The following is a 25,100-nucleotide window of genomic DNA, read 5'->3' on the forward strand; positions in this document are numbered from 1 at the left end:
TATTTTAAGTTCCAAATGTCACGGACTTCCCTCAGTTGCAGGTTTTGGGGACTGGTTCTGAGTCTGAGTCTCACTTTGTTTTGTGGGACTCAGCTTATTAAAATGATTCCCTTTCCTTTGGGGAAGAGAGGGTAAATGCCAAGGTTCCGTCGAACAGTTCCTGATTCCTGGTCAGCTGTTTCCAGTTCGAACCATGCCCAGGTTCTATAAATACCTTCTACATTCACCAGAGGTTGGCGGTTATTTTCTATCATTAGGAAACTAGGCCAGGAGGTGGAAGGAGCTGTTTTTTACTCTCTCAGTTGTGCTGTTGGCTGCAGCATTGGAGTTTTCTGCAGCCTTCTCAGGTATGCTTGTTCTGGTTTGGAAGTTCCCCAGTTGTCTGTTTTTTCCTCCCTTTTTATGCTGTCTCCCCTCATGCACTTTTTGTGGCTTCTTTGTGTGTGGTTACCATGTGAACAAGTTGGTTTTGTTGTTGTTGTTACCCCTGATTATCCATATTCGTTGGTGAGATGTTGACTCCTGTTCTTGCCCATTTCCCCCAGGTGGTGGGTTGTGGAGGGGGGTCATATAACATCAGGGATGAGGACAGAAGATAGGGCCTACCATGGTGACCTGGACCTCCATACCATCAAGGCTACCTGTAGGGTTAGGGTGAGTGCAGGTGTGTAGGGCGGTCAAGACTATGCCACCCCCCTGCAGAAGTAGCCGACACACCGAAGGTATATCAGATGTATTAAAGTGTACTGTGTATTTTGTAAATGGTCACCAGGTGGCAATATGGTAGTGATGGCATCCATCCTGGCACCTTGGTAGGTAGAACAAGGGTTAAGTGAAAGGAGGATTATAGGGTATAAATAGGACATGATGTTGAAAGAGGGTAGGGGAGTCCCCAGTAGGAGATAGAGAAAAGAGGCCATATTATTTGATTGATTCAAGAGCCTTAGGGGTACTTTGCACGCTGCGACATTGCAAGCCGATGCTGCGATGCCGAGCGCGATAGTCCCCGCCCCCGTCACAGCTGCGATATCCTTGTGATAGCTGCCGTAATGAACATTATCGCTACGGCAGCTTCACATGGACTCACCTGTCCTGGGACGTCGCTCTGGCAGGCGACCTGCCTCCTTATTAAGGGGGCAGGTCGTACGGCATCACTGCGACATCACACGGCAGGTGGCCAATAGGAGCGGAGGGGCGGAGATGAGCGGGATGTACACATCCTGCCCACCTTCTCCCTTCTTTATATCCTACGGGAGCCACGGTGATGCCGGTAGGAGATGTTCCTCGCTCCTGCGGCTTCACACACAGCGATGTGTGCTGCTGCTGGAGCAAGGAACAACATCGGACCATCGCGTCAACGTAATTATGGATTACGTTCATCATGGACACCAATGATACAATTACGACGCTTTTGCGCTCGTTAATCGTATCATCTAGGTTTTACACACTACGATATCGACTGCGACGCCGGATGTGCGTCACTTTCAATTTGACCCCACCGACATCGCACCTGTGATGTCGTAGTGTGCAATGTGCCCCTAAGGGTCATCCCTTTGATCCCGGACACACAGAGTCCTACTTTTAAGAGGACTGTCAGAACTACGTCCCCAGAAGAGGGGTTTAATCTAATCGGTCAGGGTGGCGTCCATTCTTTCCTGGATTTGAAACTGTAAGAAATCCCCTGCGAGACTGAGCGGCCTAGTAGCGTCCGATGGAGCTTAGGTGCCAGGAAAGCAGTTGGCCGTTAAATTAGTTCTTGGAGTGGAGTCTGGAGGGAACCCCGTCGGGACCAGAAGCAGTGCTCATGTTATGTGAGTGGAAAGAATCCCTGTAATGAAGATCAGTAAAGTTCAGTTGTTTGAAGAGAGTATACCGGTGTGTTTCATTGTCTCAGAGAAAGAATGGACTGTGGCAAAAGCATGCTTGCACTGGAGCGGCGACCGGAAGGCAAAGGGTTACCGATCGACTGCACTCATGACTACCATTGCCTCCCCTAGCCTTCTACAGGGGCTAGTTTAGGCTGACCAGGGTTCCCTTGTCACATCAGTGCCACCAAATCATGCAATGTAAATAAACCGCTATACTGCAAATACCTTATACAAAAGCCTTGAAAGCTTTGTGAATGCCTTCTACAAGAGCCGCAAATGCAAAAGCCTTTTACAGGTCTAAAAAGATAAGTTCCTAGCAAATACATATAGATAAAATAGGCTTAGTTGCACTGTTGCATTTGTTTAACTAATGATTTGAAGACATGCTGGATGAAAGCAATTACATTGTCAGTTTGCTTGAGTTAAGTAGTCGGTAATGAGTTGACAGACTGTGATTGAGCAATTATGTAAATCTGTTATGAAAAACAAAATGGCTTTTATTTGTTCTTGTAATTCCTCTATCAGGTTATCTATTAGAGAACTGTCACTATGTTACATTTAGTGCACCTATAAAACTGTTACCACAGGCAGTGAGCGGGAACACGAGTGTTAAATCCATTGTCACCTCAATTGACCCATCTGGTGAGAAGAACATAAACACAGAAAATACAATCTCGGAGACACTATGTGCTCCAGAGTGGACAATTACTATAAGCCGTAAGAACTGCCATTGAGCTCGGCTCATCACTGGCTTCATACTGGGAATAATACTTATGAAAATAGGTTACAGATAATTGCCTTTTAAAAATACGTAGTTATTTCTAGACTAAAAAAAGGGTCCTCGAGAGATTGCCGATTTACATCTTACAAGGATTATCTGGTATATAAAGCAAAGTCAACAAGGGGACGCCAGCTTTCATACACATGGGGGATTTTTGCATTTGCCCATGCTGTGATGTGTTCAGAGTATGGAAACTAGACCTAGCAACAAATCTCTTTAAAGTCCCTTTACTTTTAAGGTCATGACACTACTTTTTATCCGAGGAAGAAGCACAGATGTTTGGGTTCCGCCAATTACTTATATAGAACCCTACATTCACAGTAATAACTCTGTACATCTTATTAGAAGAAACATTTCTTAAGTACTTGCCTATTGCTCTTATGACTTCTTTTTGAGTGACCACATAACCAAGGAAGTGACATCACAGGACGTTTTTTGTGCTATGTAGCACACTGCCTCTCTATGTTACTCAGACTTGCCTAGGTATCATCCATTATAAATATAGCGACTGTATATATTTGATTTAACAAACAAATTCTTAAGATTGTCCATATCGGGGTGTCTATGGAAGCTGCAGTGAATGGAAGCTAATTGCAAGAAATATAGTAATAGACAATTAAAATTTCCATGACGCAAGGGATTATGGCTAGAGCTAGGCTTTCCTTTACTCTAGGGAAAAATATTGTTTACTGCTAGATATCTACAGTATATAATAAAAGAAACAGAATTCTCAACATTGAAACCAAACAGGGTTTGCCGAGAAGTGGCCTCAGTTGGCCAACACCTCCGGCAGCACTACTCATATAAACATTAGACAAAAAAGGAGGACAGAGAGTATATGGGCAAACATAGAAAATTTTTTATTGAAAAACCACAATAGAGGGCAATATTAAAAACAGATAAAACATCACCAAAATGAATCATCTGGGGGGTACAAAATTACATAATGGTGGCACGACAGATTCTCAGAAAGGATTATCATATAATACAAAATACCCAAAATAGAAAAAATCAATCCTGAAGATGGATATTGTAAGGGTATCAGGATAAATAGTTATAAAAACATCCGAAAATCGTGACCATAAATCTGAACTCCAGAAGAGGGATTGAATTCACAATCAGCACACACCGACTCTCAATAAGGTTGGAATTTGATCATAAATGCCAGTGAAAGACCAAGAAATCTATCACAATGGCAAAAGTACATAGGTCTCATGATAATAGGTAAACTAGGGAACTCCTAGTCAAGAGACAATTCATTACCATGAGAGGACGGGTGCAAAAGGCATAAAGTGTCAAACCTTCAATCTGGAACCCCCCCAGAGAGGAACCTGGACTTCATCGATGCGCGTTTCGCACGGTGAGGCTGCTTTTTCAAGATGGAGAGGCACAGGCCAGTGTGGAATGATTAGGCTTATATACCCCTCTGTTTAATATGTGTAGAGCTGTTACAGGGAGTATACAATAAAAGTAAGTACACACCACATTTTTGTAAATATTTTATTATATATTTTCATGGGACATCACTGAAGATAGGACACTTTGATATAATGTAAAGTAGTCAGTGTACAGCTTGAATAACGGTGTAAATTTGGTGGCCTCTAAATAACTCAGCACACAGCCATTAATGTCAAAACTGCTGTCAATTAAAGTGTGTACACCCCTAGTTAAAAAAGGCCAGAATGTGCCCAATTAGTCGTTCTTCCTTCCTAATGGCATGTGACACATTAGTGTTACAAGGTCTCACGTGTGAATGGGGAGCAGGTGTGTTTCATTTGGTGTTATCTCTCACACACTATCCCTTACTGGTCAACGGAAGTTCAAAATGGCAAAGAATTCTCTGAGAATCTGAAAAAAAGAATTGTTCCTCTATATAAAAATGGCCTAGGCTATAAGAAGATTGTCAACACCCTTCAACTTAACTGCAGCACGGTGGCCAAGACCATATAGAGGTTTAACAAAACAGGCTCTATTCAGAACAGATCTCCTCATGGTCAAGCAAAGAAGCTGCATGCTCGTGCTCAGCGTCATATCCAGAGGTTGTCTTTTCATAATAAATGTATGAGGGCTGTCAGCATTGCTGCAGGGGTTAAAATTACGTGGGGGTCAGTCTGTCAGTGCTTAGGCCATTTGCCGCACACTACATCAAATTGGTCTGCATGGCTGTCATCCCAGGAGGAAGCCTCTTCTAAAGATGATGCCCAATAAGCCTACAGTTTGCTGAAGACAAACCGACTAAGCACATGGATTACTGGGACCATGTCCTGTGGTCTGATGAGACCAAGATAAACTTATTTGGTTCAGATGGTATCAAAATTGTGTGTGGTGGCAACCAGGTGCCGAGTACAATGACAAATGTGTCTTGAATATAGTTAAGCATGGTGGTAGGAGTGTCATGGTTTGGGGCTGCATGAGTGCTGTCGGCTGTGGGGAGGCTACAGTCCACTGAGGGAACCTTGAATGCCAACATGTATTGTGACATACTGAAGCAGAGCATGATCCCGTCCCTTGAGAAACTGGGCCACAGGGCAGTATTCCAAGTTGATAACAACCCCAAATACACCTCCAATATGACCACTGCTTTGCTAAAGAAACTGAGGGTAAAGGTGCTGGACTGGCCAATCATATCTCTAGACCTTTACCTGATTGAGCATCTGTGGGGCATCCTCAAATAGAAGGTGCAGGAGATCTCTAACATCCACCAGGTCTGATGTTGCATAAAGGAGTGAAACAGGATCCAGTGGCTCCCGTGAAGCTTTGTGAACTCTATGCCCAAGAGATTTAAGGCAGTGCTTGAGAATAACGGTGGGCACACAAAACATTGACACTTTGGGCAAAATTTAGCCATTTTCACTTAATGGACTACTCACTTTTGTTGCAGTAGTTTCGACCCAAATGGTTGTGTGTTGCATTACTTAGAAGGCACCCAAAATTTACACTGTTATACAGGCTGTGCATTGACTACTGTACATTGTATCAAAGTGTCAGATCTTTAGTGTTGTTCTGTGAAAAAATATAATAAAATATTTACAAAAATGTGAAGGGTGAACTTATTTTTGGGATATGCTGTGTTTTTTTAGAGGGAAGAAACATCATTATTTTGCCTGAAGAAGGCAAGGCTATGGAGCAAGTGAAGTAATTACTTACTTGATGCTATAAATATGTTGGGAGTATTTGGGCATTTTAAAAAAGAGACAATACAGTTTTTTGGGATTTGTCATAGTATTCCCTCATCACCGTGTACTGGCCTGAGGCTTCACAAACTATATCCTCCTTTTTAATGATGTGTAAAGTCATGAATATGATGGACAAGGTATGCAACTGATGGAGTATGAGTGGCTTATATAATGAGATGACTTCCCATAGGGTGACCATATAGATTTTATTTAGCTTGGTTGCTCAGTGGTTATCACTGTTGCTTTGCAGCACTTAACGTCTTGAACAACATATGTAAGGAGTTTGTATATTTCCCCTGTGTTTGCATGGGTTTCCTCCAGGTTCTCCGGTTTCCTCCCAAACTTCAAAGACAATACTTATAGGGAATTAGATTGTGAACCCCAATGGGGACAGTGATGCTAATCTCTTACAAGCTCTGAGGAATATGATAGTCCTATATTGATTTTCCAACCATTCAGAAATACCACGATAGTAATAAAAATATGGCAATTTTGTGGCCTGTCCGTAAAAAAAATTGAAGGCGTCCGTGATTTTTTGAAGCTGATGAAATTTATACAGATTATTTTGACTGTAATTCTCATTATTTTACAGTGCACAGTGAATACAGCCACCTTCATATCAGAATCATAAGCCGTAGACATGTATTACATAATCATAATGATTTTATTATTAGGGATGATCGAATACTTCAAATATTCAGCAACGCCCATATTCGCCGAATAGGTCGCCGCTATTCGACTATTTGCAAATATTCGATGCACAATGTAAGTCTATGGGAAACCCGAATAGTTGCCGATTAGCAACTATTCGGGCTTCCCATAGACTTACATTGCGCATCGGATATTCACATAGCGGCAACCTATTCGTCGGATATTCGTGAAGCCGAATATTGCCGAATATTTGATATTCGATCATCTTTATTTATTATGGTTTTATAAAGTGTCCATAAAAAATATTATCTGTGATTTTTTGATAAGATGTCAAGAAAAAAATAAAAGTCAAGTGGCATTCCTGGTGTTATTTATGCAGAGTGCAATAAATAATAATTAGTATATCTGAGGAAGTGATTATTCTGGTACCACCGTCCGTTGGTGCACACACTGCTTTTTTCCTGCATTACTGTACCAATGCGTGCCACTACAGATGGATTTTTGTTTCTCCCCTTATGAGCTCTTCTAAATAAGAGGGAAATGCGTTGGGAGGGCTTTTTGTTGGTGTTGTGTGGTAGTCATTACATTTGGATGCTGCCCTTGTTAGAGCGGGGCACAACAGAGGATAGTGCATTCTTATTACCAGTGTTGGACTGGCTACCGGAGAAACCGAAAGAAAAAAGAAATTCAGCTCACCGTGTTCAATCAATCTGAAAGACTCTCTGGAGCATCGGACAAGGTGTTGCCCCGCCTAAAGCAAGTTCATGAATAAAGAAAAGTCCAGCAAGTCATGATCAAGAGTGCTGCGTCACTCAAAATGCGTCGCTGACGTCGGTCATGACTCTGTCTTGACTCTTCTGTGCCTATTTATTTGTGCCAAAGAAAAATAAAAAATAGCAAAAAATAAGGAACTCTCTGTGGAAGCTGGACTTTTCTTCATTCATGGACTGGAGAAATCGCAAGTAATACCAGTCCTGGCTGTGGTTACCTGCATTGAACTCTGGAGCTGTCACCTGAGCTCCGGAGTGCAGCCTGGACTGAACTCAGGGTTTGCAGGACTGAACCGCGAGCGCCGACTAATTCCCCGGCGATTGCGGTTCAGTTCATGACAGCTGCGGACAGGCCAGGCTGCACTCCGGAGCTCAGGTGAGAGCTCCAGAGTTCAATGCAGGTAACCACAGCCAGGACTGGTATTACTGGCTGTTTCTTCGATAGCCAGTCCGATACTGCTTATTACCCTGGGATTTGCCGGTGGTCTTCCAACCTGTGGTATTCCGTCTATTGATTGGTGCTTTGCTCCATTTTGGAGAAAGATCGGGTGAGAGTGACTACAATTATTATCCTTAAAGTTGCACTCTATGTTTTGCACTGCACTTTATGCTTATTCATGATTTTATCTATATCTATTAAAAGTTAAGCTTTAGTTCTTCCTATATTGAAGTGATTATGAACAATGATGATAACTTTCGCTTACTTGCCAACATTCAAATGGCCAAAATCAGGACATTTAAACCCCAACTCATGATGCCCAGATCAGATCTCCAAGGAGCCCACAAAGGTTGTTTTTTTTGCTAAATAAAACAAACTCAATTCTTTAGATATTCTGTTGTTTCAAATCTGGAAAAATTAGGTTTGAGACCAGAGACCTGATTCAAAATGTGTCCATGACCCCTATCATACATATGCTATTAATAATATAATTATCTAGGCTAGTAAAGGGTCCTTTGGACTAGCGTAATGGCTACCTATGATCGTTGTTAGGGCGGTTACAGATATTTTTTGTAAATTAAAAAAATGAAATGATTTAGTCAAAAGATGTAATACCAGAAGTTGGTTAAATGTCAATATTGATTTGAAAGGAGAAATAGAGGAGTGCGGTGCTCCGCATGATTAGCAACTAATTATAGCAGTCAAAACAATTTAAACATGATTAGAATGATAAACCTGGCAAAAGGCTTACAAATAATCAGTCAAAGACATTTAATAAAGCATTCTCGTATCTGGGCTACCAAAATAAAAGTATTAAGCCAATGGAATCCTGTGTATCAAACCTTAACCCCTTCTAACCAGTCTTGTTTGAGCCTTAATGGATAGCTATTTTTATTGTATCCCTCTCTGTATTTTATCACCTATAAGTTTTTTTTTTCATGGCTGTATGAAACCTATATTTATGTGGAAAAAAAGTGTACATTTTGTGGCGCTGTTTAGGGTTTCCTAAAATTTACTGTGTCTTTTAACATTATTTGTTTGTCTCTATTTCTCACAAAAAAAGTAGTGTTTTTCTTTTTTTTTTTTATACCATTTACATTTCACACTGAATAATTGCTAATTAATTTGTCAGTGTGAATCTTATACAGTGCATGTGATAATTTAACAATTTTGCTTATTGTATTTTTTATACTTTTAAAACTATTATTTTTTTAAGACAGTTAAGTAATTTTTTTACATGTTTATTTTAAACTTATAATTAGAGATGGGCGAATACTAACTATTTGTGTTCGAATTATTAGTCAAAATTTATAATAATTTTGTTTATTGTATTTTTTATACTTTTTAAACAATTTTTTATGTCAGTTAAGTGATTATTATTTTATAGGTTTATTTTAAACTTCTAATTAGAGATGGACAAATAGGTACTATTCGACTTTGGATACATCATAACTAGGGATGATCGAATATCACAAATATTTGGGAATATTTGGCTTCGCGAATATCTGACGAATAGGTCGCCAATATGTGAATATTCGATGAGCAATGTAAGGGGTACTTTGCACGCTGCGACATCGCAGGCCGATGCTGCGATGCCGAGCGCGATAGTACCCGCCCCCGTCGCAGCAGCAATATCCTTGTGATAGCTGCCTAGCGAACATTATCGCTACGGCAGCTTCACATAGACTCACCTGTCCTGCGACCATCGCTCTGGCCGGCGACCCGCCTCCTTGTTAAGGGGGCGGGTCGTGCGGCGTCATAGCGACGTCACATGCCAGGCGGCCAATCGGAGCGGAGGGGCGGAGATGAGTGGGATGTAAACATCCCGCCCATCTCCTTCCTTCTGCATATTCTACGGAAGCCGCAGTGACACCGGTAGGAGATGTTCCTCGCTCCTGCGGCTTCACACACAGCGATGTGTGCTGCCGCAGGAACGAGGAACTACATCGGACTGTCGCGTCAGCATAATTATGGATTACGCCGACGCTGCACCGATGATACGATTACGACGCTTTTGCGCTCGTTAATCGTATCATCGAGCCTTTACACACTACGATGTCGCATGCGATGCCGGAAGTGCGTCACTTTTAATTTGACCCCACCGACATCGCAGCTGCGATGTCGTAGTGTGCAAAGTACCCCTTAGTCTATGGGAAGCCGAAATAGTTGCTATTCGGTAACTGTTCGGGTTTCCCATAGACTTACATTGCACATCGAATATTCACAAATAGTCGAATAGCGGTGACCTATTCGGCGAATATGGGCGTTGCCCAATATTTGAGGTATTCGATCATCTCTAATCATAACCCACCCCAAAATACTATTTTGGTATTCATCATGAATAACAAATCTAATGCAAGTCAATGGGGAACCAGATCATTTTTCTTTTTGTGATGAATACTGGAATAGTACTCGGTATTCAGTAAGCATTATCTGAGCACAGATAGTTACAATTCGCCTATCGCTACTTATAATGTGTTTGCACACTTCTGTACACTAGTACATTAAAATATTTTTTCTGCCAATATGACACAGACTTTTGTTTTTTCAGGGGTTTTCTGGTCTAAAATGATAAGTCTGTAGTCCCTCTATGTGTCACTCTATGTGACTTTAGAATAATGAATCCTTTCATAGCACGCACTGTGCTTTGCGGGGATTTGACAATTTCTAAGCAGGAAACAGAGGTCACATGACTGCAGTTGTGCAATATGCATGTTCCTGGCTTGAATCCGACTAGTGGGCATGGCATCTCTGAATACAAGTGTATTGAGCAAAGGTCACGCCCACTAGATAGCCACGCCTACTAGTCGGACATGCCTACTCCATACACTTTCATAGAACATCTGCACCCACTAGTAGGGTTCCGGCCAGGAACATGTATGTCACACAGTTACAGTCACATGACCGCCGTTCTTGGCTCAGAAACCACCGAATCCTTGCAGGGCACAGTGCGTCGAAGAAAAAATGAATATGATTGCAGTGTCATAGAGTGACTGCAGACTTATTATTTTAGACTAGACAACCACTTGAAGTCCACAATTAAAGTGTTGTTTTCAGCATTGAACTCTAGAAGTACATAGCTCCAAGATTTCTAGCTCTATGGTTACCAAGGGGTGGTGTTCTATTAATGACTGACAGTTCCTAAAAGCAGCATGAGTGTGCCGTTGGTTCAAACAGTGCACTCTCCTATGCTGCAAGCAGAGGTGGCTGTGCCTGTGCAGCAGAGGAGGACTGTAGGGGCACTGGCCGGATTCAGCAATCTGGACAACTTCAGAGCAGTGCTTACAAGATCTATAGCAAAGGTAAGTACTGCACTCCTTGTCTAGAAGGTACCAAGTAACTAGGTAACAAGTAGTATAATTTTTTTAACAAGAATCTTGCAATTGGAACTATGTATAATTTTAAGAGTAACCTTAGGTTTGTTCAACACTTCAAGACCTTGTGCATTTTCAATGCGTAGAACGGAGAAACAAAGAGGTGTCTGGCAATGGCCGGTCTCCTAGTAATAGAAAGAAAGACCAATCCTTTCTTTTCCCATCCTCATTTGTCAGCAGTAGAGTTGTAAGCCTCCTAGATCTTGACTAATCCGCTGAATATAGGGAGTTCAGCTGAATATTCTCTCGTGTGTATGGTTTCAGTTAGTGCAGACAAACCTTAGTGTGTAGATAATCTTGGAACCTTTTTTGGTTTCTACAGATGACAGACCAGTAGTCTCTCAGTTAGAGATGAGTGGACCTAAACGTTAAAGTTCGGTCTTTGTACTGAACACATACATTAAAAAAAAAAAATTAGTGTCTGAGTTCAGCGTTTGGGTGTTTTACGTATGCTAACTAGTGATGAGCGAGTATGCTTGTTACTACTCGGTACTCGCACGAGTATCACTGTACTCGGGCTACTCGGCGGGTACCGAGTAATTTTGCAATACTCGTGCTTTACTCGTGGTCTTCATCCCTGCATGTTGGCGCTCTTTTGAGAGCCAGCCCTCATGCAGGGATTGGCTGGCAGACCACTGCAATGCCACAGCCCTGTTAGTTGTGGAATTGCAGTGATTGGCCGGCCCGCACAGCGTGACCGAGCCTTTATACCGGCGGGCGCGCTGTGCTCTGTACACAGCCATCTCATATTCCCTGCTTTCCACGCCCACAGGCGCCTATGATTGGTTGCAGTGAGACACGCCCCCACGCTGAGTGACAGGTGTCACACTGCACCCAATCACAGCAGCCGGTGGGCGGGTCTATACTGTGCAGTAAAATAAATAAATAAATAATTAAAAAAAACGGCGTGCGGTCCCCCCAATTTTAATACCAGCCAGATAAAGCCATACAGCTGAAGGCTGGTATTCTCAGGATGGGGAGCTCCACGTTATGGGGAGCCCCCCACCCTAACAATATCAGTCAGCAGCTGCCCAGAATTGCCGCATACATTATATGCGACAGTTCTGGGGCTGTACCCGGCTCTTCCCGATTTACCCTAGTGCGTTGGCAAATCGGGGTAATAAGGAGTTAATGGCAGGCCATAGCTGCCACTAAATCCTAGATTAATCATGTCAGGCGTCTCCCCGAGATTCCTTCCATGATTAATCTGTAAATTACAGTTAAAAAACACACACACCCGAAAAATCCTTTATTAGAAATAAAAAACACTAACAAAGTCCCTCATTACCAATTTATTAACCCCGACAAACCCTCCATGTCCGGCGTACTCCACGGACTCCGGCGTCGCGTCCAGCTCTGCTGCATGGAAGTGACAGGAGCTGCAGAAGACACCGCCGCTCCGGTCACCTCCACGCAGCTAATGAAGGGAATAGCGCGATCAGCTGCTGTCAGTCAGGTAACTCCCGGCCACCGCTGGATCCAGCGGTGGCCGCGATTAACCTCAGTGACAGCAGCTGATCGCTATACTCACCTCAGTTGGTGCATGGAGCTGACTGGAGCGGCGGTGAGTAGCGCGATCAGCTGAGCTGTCACTGAGGTTACCCGCGGCCACCGCTGCATCCACCGCTGGATCCAGGTAACCTCAGTGACAGCTCAGCTGATCGCTATACTCATCTCATTAGCTGCGTGGAGGTGACCGGAGCGGCGGTGTATTCTGCAGCTCCTGTCACTTCCATGCAGCAGAGCTGGACGCGACGCTGGAGGACTGTGGAGTACGCCGGACATGGAGGGTTTGTCGGGGTTAATAAATTGGTAATGAGGGACTTTGTTAGTGTTTTTTATTTCTAATAAAGGATTTTTCGTGTGTGTGTGTTTTTTAACTGTAATTTACAGATTAATCATGGAAGGAATCTCGGGGAGACACCTGACATGATTAATCTAGGATTTAGTGGCAGCTATGAGCTGCCATTAACTCCTTATTACCCCGATTTGCCAACGCACTAGGGTAAATCGGGAAGAGCCGGGTACAGTCCCAGAACTGTCGCATATAATGTATGCGGCAATTCTGGGCGGCTGCTGACTGATATTGTTAGGGTGGGGGGCTCCCCATAACGTGGAGCTCCCCATCCTGAGAATACCAGCCTTCAGCCGTATGGCTTTATCTGGCTGGTATTAAAATTGGGGGGACCGCACGCCGTTTTTTTAAATTATTTAATTATTTCACTGCACAGTATACACACACCCACCGGCTGCTGTGATTGGGTGCAGTGAGACAGCTGTCACTCAGTGTGGGAGCGTGTCTCACTGCAACCAATCATAGGCGCCGAAAAGCAGGAAAGCAGAGAATACGAGATTGATTAATGAGCGGCCGGCTTTTTCAAAAGAGGAAAAGCCACCGGAGTTTGAACAGCTGTGCAGCGCCGCGGCAGTGATCGGGGAACGGTAAGTAAGAGAGAGGGGGGGGAACTGACCGACAGACTGTGAGAGGGGGACAGACAAGACAGAGAGAGACAGACCGACGGGAGATAGAATGAAAAAAAAAATGACCGACATCGTTAGTAAAAAGCACAAAACGTGCGTTTTGGACATCGGAGTGCCACACAAGGTTTTCACGTAAAATCTTTCATGTATTAATCTCAAAAAGTAACATACACCAGCTCTATCTCACTATTGGGTATGTGCCCTTAACATTTTTGCCATGAAAATTCATTTTGGTGTCATTTTGGAAGGTTTTCTGGTGAGTCCGTAAAAATGGCGTAAAAGTTGGACAAAATTGTTCACAGCTGTGACTTTTGAGTGATAAATGCTTCAAGGGGTCTTCCCCATGCTGATGCCATGTCATTTGAGCACTCTTCTGAGACTTTTGTGACATTTTTAGGGTTTCTACATGCTGCCGGGGGGTCATTTCACAAAAATACTCGGGTCTCCCATAGGATAACATTGGGCTCGGTGCTCGGGCCGAGTACACGAGTATCTTGGGAGGCTCGGCCCGAGCTTCGAGCACCCGAGCTTTTTAGTACTCGCTCATCACTAATGCTAACCACTTGATCGGGCCAAGAACGCTCGGTTCTTGGCCCAGTGAGAGCCACTTGCAGTGTCTGAATGGCTCTCACTGGAGGTAAAATCAGCATTATCGAATGTAGTGTGCACAAACAAAAAAAATAAAAATAATAAAACACCAGGAAGTGATCTGTTAATGGCTGGCTATATGTGAGCAGGGAGACAAACTACCCAATCAGTGACTTCCAATAAGATTCGAGTCAAGTCTTGCTGAACCTGCAGAACCCAAACTTGCACAGGTCCACTCATCTCTACTCCCAGTCCCCAATCACATCAGTGGGAAACCCAATCATGAGAATGCCATGGTCACTCTTGGAGACAGTGGTGAACGAGTTAAACATGAAGGATCAGCCATCATCTGACAGCCAAGAACCCACTCCAGGTATTGGCAGTATTAGGGCTCTCTCACACCACGGTATAAATCCGAGAAATGCAAACTAATAAAGAAGGGATTGCAGTCAGTCCAATGTTATTTAATGAGGCAGTGCTGATGAACATTTTTTTCTCATACCGATTCTTTGTGAGAAAAAAATTGCTGTGTGCTTCGATTTGATTCTGAAATCAGAAGGGTGTGAGAAAAAAAATCAGATGCCATATGAAGCCACAGTATAAGAGCTGATTTTTAAGGTCCTTTAAATGATGAATAGCTGCTGAGTAAAAAAAATGGATTACGGTACATATCGATGACAAGTGAGAAAGAAATTGTCCCACTTTTCTAAATGAGAATGGGGCTGATTCTTTATAACGTCGTGTGACCCCAGCCTTAAGGAGTTGGGCATTGGGCATTCCGTGTTATAATCCTAATTTGAGGATTTGGTTGCCCTAATAAAAAATCTTATCAGTTCATCACTAGATTTTTCTAAGTAGCACTGATTGGACATTTAACCAAGTATTCAGGTTAGGCCTCTTTCACACGTCAGTGAAAAACACAGATCTTTTTCACTGATGTGTTAAAAAGCATATGTCCCTCCGTGTGCTGTGATTTCATGGTACACGTGTGTTCTCCATGTGTTACCCATAATCTGTGATAGCACATGGAGATCAGGTATTCCAAACTCACCTGTCCCTTCTCCTGCTGTCCGTGGTGCTGAATCTTTGTCCCTTTTGTGTCCGACCGCTGCTGTCTCCCCTCTGCAGCTACTTCTGGGTCAGCTGTGCAGTGCATAACTGCATATTCATGAGCATAATTAGCCGGCCTGGAAGCAGAGACAGCAGCGGCTGAAGACAGCGTCGCTGGAGACGGGTGAGTTTAAAAAGCTTTTTATTTTAAATGTACGTGTTTTTCTAGTACGTGTTTCACAGAATACATCACTGTGTGTTCCGTGTGACAACAGCAATGCCAGAAAAAAACGGACATGTCTCCATGCGTGCACGCAGCACAGAGACACAATCAGTGAAAAATCACTGATGTGTGCACAGACCCATTGATTTTAATGGGTGTACGTATGTACGTGATTCTGGTACATATGAAAACTGTCACATACATACCAGAATCACTGATGTGTGAAAGAGGCCTTACATTGATAAATGTCAAGATATTTAATTATCATTTTTACCAAAAAAGGAGAATGATTCTCAGTAAGTGAACTATAGGTTAATTTTGATGAGTTTCAATGTACATTGAAACATATTTTTTCTGTTCACGCATTGCCGTAATGATTGATGAAAACCATAACTGAATGTTAAGGGTTCAAAAGCATTTAACAAGCAAACTGTGAAATAAAAACTTGCCTAAAGCATATATTTCATTATGGCCTCGAAACAGTTCATCGCGAAAGTGTGAACCGAATCTATTCATTCTTAAGATGAAAACATTTGCTGCTCACATACAGTCCCTACATAATTACATGATGTGATATATTGTAAGCGTCTTACAAGCAATGATTTGTCAATAAACACGACAGATAGAAAAATACTTAATAGTCACTAACTATACAATTGATTGTATTTCATAAATGACAACAGTGCATGAAGCACAGCGACTAAGTATGGAGCGTAAATGCCGAACACGTAGATTTCTTTTTATTTTCTTTCACGTGTTTATATGAAACACTCCAGGATGTTCTCTTCACATCAATATATCAATATGTCATAGTAGTTCTAAAATGTTTCCAACATTACTATGTCAATAAATGGAACCAGTGGGGAGCTCGCAACAATTGGCCAAAAACGAGTACCTATATCTCTCCAGCCATTAAAAAAAGGATTATTTGGACACAACTCTGTAGGAAATTCTAAAGAAGATTCTGTGATATAAACATGGCCTAGACAAGAGAGCAAAAAAGGTTCTTGAGTAAAGGTTTTGTACATATTTTAATGTTGTAAATTAATATTTAAATTGTTTGCTTAATATATAAAGTATTAGGGTAAGTGCCCACGATCAGGACCTGATGTGTCCTGGACGTGGCGGGTCCTGACCTGTGCGGCCGCGAGTCTGCTCCGCAGGAGACCACAGCTGCTCGTGCCCACGATGAGGGTTCGGAGTGCTACGGTCTCTCGCTTGTATTCTCCCTACAGAGGATACTTGCAAACAATTGACATGCTGCGGGCTCGGAAAGCAGCACCGCAAGTCAATTTTTGCTGCAGAAAAAACAAGCACAGTGGGCAGGAGATTTCTAGAAATCTCATCCACCATGCTTGTACTGTACAACGCAGCACTTTGTATGCAGCAAAAACAGGCTGCATCCAAAACACTGCAAACACTGATCGTGGGCACATACTTTTTGAATGCAGAGATAAGACAATTGCAAGACATTGTCTTTAGTAGACCAAGCTGAATATCAGACATGGGCAATTCTTTAGAAAATTATGTCTGTTTTGGTTTTTTTCAACCTTATTTCACCTGTTTTAGGGTGCACGCCTATGATCTGGACATGCTGTGTCCTGGACGCAGTGTGTCCTCTCCTGCAGGGCTGAGTATTGTCAGCAGGAGACCACAGCGGCTCATGCCCACAATCAGGGTTCGGGAGGCTACGGACGATCGATCTGCTTTCCCTGCAGAGAACACTCATGGCTCCACAGCAATAAAATAACATGCCGAGGCTCGGGGAGCCACACCGCTTGTCAGTTTATGCTGCGGGGAAAACAAGCACGGTGGGCATGGAAGTCCTATAAATCCCATTCACAGTGCTTGTACTGTACATCACAACATTTTAGATGAAGCAAAAACACCCTGCTTCCAAAACGCTCGGAATCCTGATCGTGGCAACACATCCATACAGGTTTACCTGCTTGGACACATAGAGGAATGATTCTCGGGATCTAGCCACAGCAAAAAAATGGCTTTCCCACAGGAGGAACACTGATATTTCAGTAATGTGTACTCCGTATTATTTTATTACTCTGTGCATTTGCTCATTAGGATTGTTGGGGTGGTTTCAAAGGTGGACGATCCTCTTATTTTTTCTCTTGAGGTGCAAATAGCCAATCTAATCCCATCCTATACATATAACAAAAATACCCAGATTATAGAAAAAAATGCAATTTTGTTTAGAAATCCTGGATGATAAAATAGAAGACTAAAAATAGTTTGGATACTTTCACAGAGCACACTTTAAGAAGAGTTTTCTTGACTTTTCTTTTAACTAATCAGAGAGTTGGGATGGTTGAAAATAAATAGGAATTACTGATCCCTTGAATCATTGCTCACTCCGGTGCTGCCCCTTTGACGGTACCCACCTGTACCGGAAATGATGACGACCATCATTCACATGATGGCTGCAGCCAATCACTGACCTTTATAGTCACATTATTTCTAGAACCATCAAGGGCCAATAAAGCAGCAACAGATTCTAGATTCAAGAGACACGTAATCATATATTTTGCTATTTTATATCCTTTCTTACTCACGGACATTACCAGTAGTGATGAGTGAATCTGCAGAAATTCGAATTTAGTTATTTCCTCTGGAAATTTGATTTGCCTCAAAGTTCTGCGATGGAAATTTAATTTATTTTTTTATGCCTTTGGATCTCTCCAAACCCCAGAACACAATAAGTAAAGGGTGGATAGATAAATACTCCCTATGCAGCCCCCTCTAGTCCTCAATACGGTCCCCTCTGGCCCCAGGCATACAATGTTCTCTCTCTTCAAGTCCTCCTTGATTTTCACTCAACGGCAGAAGCCCGGCACAGAATATGCCTCTGACATCAATAGTTTGGCATATCTTGTGATATCAAGCATTAAGTAAAAATAGCATTAAGTAAAAATAGCAAACCAGCCAAAGAGCACATTGGTTACTCCAGTAATGGATGTATAAACCGTATGTACAGATGGGACCAAAAAGGGACTACGGCAGACAGGTGAAAGGGTAGAAAAGGATTTTTTTCAACCATTTTATTGGGTCCTACACAAACAGTAAAATGGGTCCAGATAATCACCACTTAGCTGAGTTCTCACCTAGCAGATCACAAAAAAGTCAGATTTGGGAGAATCTCTATTTTTGTAACATTTGAGATTAATACAATTTGCATCAAACTAATTTGCTTATCTCTAATTGCTAAAAAAAAACCCACATGATTTAGTGATACAATGTCATAATATGTTTTTGTTAAATTTTTCTATTTGCCGCTTTTTTTTGGTTGTAATTCAGTCTTCAGCCTGGCAAGGGTTTTGATTGCTTGCATGTCAAGAAAAGTTAAGGGTAAACTCATCCAAGAGAAGAAATTGAGTTGTCATTACTATACCATTTATATTATCATAGATTGTTGAGCTGTTTTGTAGGTTATTGACCTTTATTATGGGTTCTCTGTGGGGTACAGCAGGGGCGGACATATCATTGGTGCAGCCACAGGGGCCCAAGAGGTAAGGTAGACCATTTCTGTCTCCAAAGCAGGTAGAATTATGCATTATCATGAGTTCCTTGGGCTGCAATGATCCCATATATTGTTCTTGCACAGGGGCCCTCTTTTGTCTGTGTCCACCACTGGGGTACAGACACTGTGCTCACGGCTTGATTTTAATAATCAACACTAAATATGATCAGTACTTTAATTAGGATTGCTGAGAAACGTTTGTCAATGTTTAAATTCTTTTTAGTGCACTTTAAATCTTTTTGACATACATTAAGCCCGCCCTAAGCTTTACTCAATGTATCACGTGTGTCTACAGTGTAAAGCTAGGTACACACTATGTTTGCGGCCATTATCAGGCAAATTTGCTCAGCAGGTATGCACAGTGATCACAGGATGGAGCCAAGCAGTGATGAGCGAATAATAACTATTCGGGTTCGGAATATTCGTAATGAATTACAGAGTATTATTCCAGTATTCATCATGAACGATGAACCTAATGGAAGTCAATGGGACACCCGATAATTTTTCTTGAAGATTTCCCAGAAAAATGCTCAGGTTCCCCATTGACTTGCATTAGGTTCGTTATTCATGATGAATACCGGAATAGCACTTTTGGACTTGTTACAAATATTCCGAACCACAATACAGTGGAACATCGGTTGATGAGCAACCCGGTTTGCAAGCATTTTGCTATACGAGCAAAGCTTGCTGTAAATTTGTAACTCAGTTTATGAGCAATCTTTGCTGTAAGAGCAAATACTCAACGCACACACTTCCGGTTCCGTACTTTAACCACGCTCTGACACGTTCTTGCAGTCCACACAAGCACACACAAACACACACAGACATATTATGCTCACCTTACCTTCCATTCCATCGCTGGCCTCATGGTTCTTGTAGTTCGCCGGTACATGATGTGTATCAGGTGACCATCGTGACGGTGGAGGAACTTCCGCTGTCATCCGCTACTCAAAGGCAGCGCGCCGACCAATCAGAGGCAAGCGGCTCATGCCTTTGACGTCAGTGCTCAAGCAGCGGAAGCTCCGGCATTGGTTGCAGTGGTTACCCGATATACATCCTGTACCAGTGAACTACAAGAACCATGAGGCCGGCGATGGAAATGAAGGTAAGGTGAGCATAATGTGTGTGTTTCTTTGTGTTTGTGTGTGTGTGTGTTTGTGCGTGTGTGCAATGGCACAATAGGGGACCAGGATGGGACATTGAACAAGTTGTGGAATGAATTGTCTGAGCTTGCATTAATTCCTAAGGGAAATTTTGCTTTGCTAGATGAGTAACTTGGTTTACAAGCACACTCCCAGAACGTATTGTTCTTGTAAACCAAGATTCCACTGTATTTACTATTCGCTCATCAACAATGCCGAGGAATCTGTCCCCTATAGAGACCCATTGTAAAGAAATGTATACCACGTGGATTCTTTGTGGTGGTCCTTGAATACGAAAGCGCCATTTTCTGAACTTTTCTACACAGTTAAACAAATGCCATGATGGCACGTAACAGCCAGACGTAGACTGAAATTACACACTTTTAGCCTCTGTCTAGTGAATGAGGTCCATAATACTGTTGCAGTATATATCGGGAACAGCTCCCACACAGTAGACTAAGGGCGGCTTTGCACGTTGCGACATCGCACGTGCGATGTCGATGGGGTCAAATCGAAAGTGACGCACATCCGGCGTCGCAGTCGATATCGCAACGTGTAAAACCTTTTTGATACGATGAACGAGCTCAAAAGTGTCGTTATCGTATCATCGATGCAACCTCCGACATTTCCATAATGCCAGTGCAGCGACAGGTGCGATGTTGTTCCTCGCTCCTGCGGCAGCACACATCGCTGTGTGTGAAGCCGCAGGAGCGAGGAACTTCACCTTACCTGCCGCCGACTGCAATGAGAAGGACGGAGGTGGGCGGGATGTTTACATCCTGCTCATCTCCGCCCCTCCACTTCAATTGGCCGCCTTCCGTGTGACGTCGCTGTGACGCCGCACGACCCGCCCCCTTAGGAAGGAGGCGGGTTGCCGGTCAGAGGGACGTCGCACGGCAGGTATGTGCGTGTGAAACTGCCATAGCGATAATAATCGCTACGGCAGCTTTCACTAGATATTGCACGTGCGACGGGGGCGGGACTATCGCTGCAGCATCGGTAACACATTGTTACCGATGTCGCAGCGTGCAAAGCCCGCCTAAGTGTACAGATACAAAGTGCACCAATCCTTAAATCCATATTTCCACCTTTATCCTCACTGAACCTCATTTTTATGTATTCAGTTATTTTATTAGTACTGAATTTGTGTGGCTTTGATCTTCTTAGACATTTTCTGCTCAGCTGATTTTTTTAGACTCTTATATCAGTAAAAAAACTTTTATACTATTTTCCTGCTAACATAATTCTGCTTTGCTTTCCAGGTAAAGAACTGTTATTCAGAACCCAACAAGGCAATGTGGTGAAGCTAAATGTGGAAAAGAACGAGTCAACATTACTGATAGAGAAGAAAATGTTTGTAAGTAGTTTCTCATGTGACTTTCACTATATGTGGTGCCATGCCATATTCATTTCAAATTTTCGTTTTGTTCCTGTTCCTCTCTATTCACGAGATATAGCCTTCTCTTCACTGTACTTAATATATTCTTGTTAGCCAAGGGGGATTGATCCCTAGGCTGTAATATATCTGTAAACATCGGATGCCATATTGATGGTCCATATGGCGTCCATTTTTTTTTCTCGTACTTTACCGATTCCGGAGTCAAAGCGCAGCATAGTGTGTTTTTTTTTTTTTCATGCCAAATGCAGCTGAGAAAAAAAAAAAAAACAATCCTTAAAAATTGGTGCTATAATGTGATTCCATATGGCACCTGATTTTTTTTCCACACCCATCTTATTTCAGAGTCAAATCGAACTATGTTGCAATTTTTTTCGGTATGAGAAAAAAATGTTCACCAGCACTGCCTCGCTTAATAACATTGGTCCGAGCGCAAGCCCATTTTTATCAGATTGCACTCATCCAATTTATATATTCATGTGAGCGAGCCCTTAGAAGAATAGTTTAGGACAACACCTTGTTGGATAGTAAGATTAAATTTACATACAAGGAAGAGGAATTCATATCTCAGGAACTGAGAAGGGCAAAAACAAACAAACCCTTCCATATTCTGGAGAACATTGGCATTTAGAGAGGATTACAAAAATGTTATGGTTTGTGATAAGTAGTGATTGGCGTACTTGCAGATTATTGGGACCGGAAAATCTAACCGGATTTTAAAAAAATTGCTGTTCTGGCAAGGAATTGATCCTGGACATCTGGCCGGACGCAGGTTCACATATAAGTCTATGGGAACCAGAACCCAGTGCAGAAAAATGGTGGTAGAAGGGATAGAGGGGGGATTGGAGCAAGCGCTTCATGCTTACCGAGTCTCCAGCATGGCTGTAACTGCTCTTGTGGCCGCTGATTCTTCTTCCAGGGCCGCTCATTATTGCTCATCAATATTCATTGCTTCCCCCACTCACTGGCCGTCCTGGCATCTGTGATTGGCTGCAGTCAGATATGTCCCCAGCCTGTATGAAAGTGTCTGACTGCTTGCACTGTAGATTGGTCTAAAAATAAATAAATCATCATGGCCGGGTATCAAATTGGGGGGGACCGCACTCCAGTTTTTTAAATTGTTTATTTAAATATTTTTGTTAAAAAAAGCCGCATGCGATTCCTCTTATTTTGATACACAGCCAAGATAAGCGCACGGCTGGGGGCCGCAGCCTGTAGCCATATGCTTTATCTGTGCTATGTATCATAATATGGGGGGACCTTACAAAAATTTTTTTTTAATTAGTTTATTTTTACACCACGATAGTGACACGAAGACAGGGTCTATGATTGGTTGCAGTCAGACACTGTCACACAGGCTGGGGGCGCTGTCTGCCTGCAACCAATCACAAACATGGAGACTGCTGGTGGGCGGGGGAAGCATTGAATATGCATGAGTAATAATGAGAAACCCCAAAAGTGGAATGAGTGACCCAGAAGTAGTTATAGCCGCGCCGGAGACTTGGTAAGTATAGTGTGCTTGCTTCATTCTTCTTTTCTTTTTTTTTTTATTTCCGAAGTGTTGGACCCAGAAATCAGCTGGAATTCCCTGAGAATTTCTGGCCCAGGTCCAGCACTCGGGTACATTTGAAATTGTGCGGATCCGGACTTTTACAATCCGGGTCCGCCTATCACTAGTGACAAGCCATCTTTAAGGAAGTTTTCCATCTTGTACAGTTAATCTGTATTCACATCACACAGGTAAATGCTTCTAATTGGAAAATGTGTGTAGTGTTAAGAAGTTAAAAAACCTCACATAGGTTACTGTCTGAGAGATTTCTATTTCCCAGCCTTTTTTATTTGATTTCAGGGGAAGGAACAGTTTCCTTTAAGAATAAAACAGAAGTGTCTAGATGTGCACTTCAAAACCAGCCTACATTAATAAAAATCCCCATAATTAAAGAAGTAGAATGTTAGAGTAGTAGGATGTGCTGTAATCTTCTCTATTCAAGCCTTTGTTTCTAGCTGTAAATTCGCTATAGAACTGCTTGCAGGTTGACAACTTGTCTAAGTAGAATATGATAAAAGATTTTCCGCTCATTTATCAAAGGCGTCTGGTATTGTTGCTTTGTTACTACATAAACACTGGACTTTATTATTAGTTTTGTGTCTGATGATGAATGTAAGACTTCCCAACTCCACATCCGCTCCGCGCACTGTACCTGACGTTTGGTCCAGAACTTCAAAGCCGGGGCGCTGTTTGAACACAGAACTGAGCTGCTCTTCAACTTTATGATTAAAAGACTACATTTGCAGCTCCTGTCGAATGCTGTAAAGCTCTGGATTTTCACTAAACTTACACTCTGAACAGGAGCAGACCTCAAGACTAAAGGCATAAGCAAAATTAGGCTTTTATACTACAATCATTTATCCAGATGCCGTTAGATGAGCCAAAAAAGTGGGGGTTGTGTGAAGAAAAGGTGAAAAGATTGTGAAGGTTAATCAGCTTCTTTCAATGTAGATGAAAAACCTAGTCATCTATGGCCATGTCTTATACAGGTAATTAGACTATGTTCACATAACCACATTTTTAGTATGAGGGCTGTTGTTATGAGGGTATCACGATGGAGAGTGGTCCCTCCTGTTTCTGGTGTCAGGAGATCACAGTGTATGGCTTCATACACACTTTCTCAGGTTAATACTTCTAGCTGTGCAGCTTCTCCTTTATCCAGTCCTGCTAGGGTTAAGTAAATCCTCTGGTCTCCTGAACCTCTGAGTGTAAGGGTACCGTCTCACTAAACGACGTACTAGCGATTCCGACCACGATATGACCTGGTCAGGATCGCTGGTACGTCGCTACATGGTCGCTGGTGAGCTGTCAATCTGGTTACCAGCATACACTGCTTACGAGCTGCCAGCGCTGGCTTCCTGTAAACGTAGATAGGGTACACATCGGGTTACTAAGCAAAGCGCTTTGCTTAGTTACCCGATATTTACCCTGGCTATGTGTGCAAGGAGCCAGCGCTGGAGCCTGTAAGCGGTGTACGCTGGTAACCAGGGTAAATATCGGGTAACCAAGCAAAGCGCTTTGCTTAGTTACCCGATATTTACCCTGGTTACTAGCGTACGCTGCTTACACAGAGTCGGTGCTCGTTGGTCTCCCGCCGTCAAACACGCCGATGTGTACTGCACAGTGGGAGACCAAAGAGCAAAAAATGAACCAGAACAGTGTGTAACAATCAGCGATTTCACAGCAGGGGCGAGGTCGCTGCTTAGTGTCACACACAGCGAGATCACTGATGAGGTAACTGGCACGTTACAAAACCTGTAACTCAGCAGCGATCTCGCTAGCAATCTCGCTATGTGAGAAGTACCCCTCAGCAATAGTCAGCTGTTATCTATCGCTAATTAGTTTTGCTGTAAAGACTTCTCTCCTACTCCAGGTAACTATTGGTGATAGTTTCTGCTTTACTTGCCTCTAGAGGGAACCTGTGAGCTGAGGACCATAAAACCATTAAGGCCGGTGTCACACTTGCGAGTGCCTCACGTGTATCTCACGCAAGTCTCGCGTTTCATCACCCGGCACGGACTCACACTCTCCTCAAAGGAGTGGGTTGGTTGCATAGAGATGCATACAACTGACTCACTCC

The 25,100-nt window shown here is 42.8% G+C and overlaps 1 protein-coding gene across 3 annotated transcripts in view; it reads left to right on the forward strand.

Moving 5' to 3' along the window:
- Nucleotides 1-25,100, forward strand: part of DPP6 (dipeptidyl peptidase like 6) — a 1,510,443-nt gene that overhangs the window by 1,046,598 nt on the left and 438,745 nt on the right. For all 3 annotated transcript variants that reach the window (XM_075315434.1, XM_075315436.1, XM_075315435.1), the window contains exon 4: nt 21,338-21,432. In XM_075315434.1, the coding sequence (XP_075171549.1) occupies nt 21,338-21,432 (95 nt within the window). The remainder of the gene's footprint in view (nt 1-21,337; nt 21,433-25,100) is intronic.

The sequence above is a fragment of the Anomaloglossus baeobatrachus genome, chromosome 6, assembly GCF_048569485.1.
Source record: "Anomaloglossus baeobatrachus isolate aAnoBae1 chromosome 6, aAnoBae1.hap1, whole genome shotgun sequence".
Taxonomy (NCBI): domain Eukaryota; kingdom Metazoa; phylum Chordata; class Amphibia; order Anura; family Aromobatidae; genus Anomaloglossus; species Anomaloglossus baeobatrachus.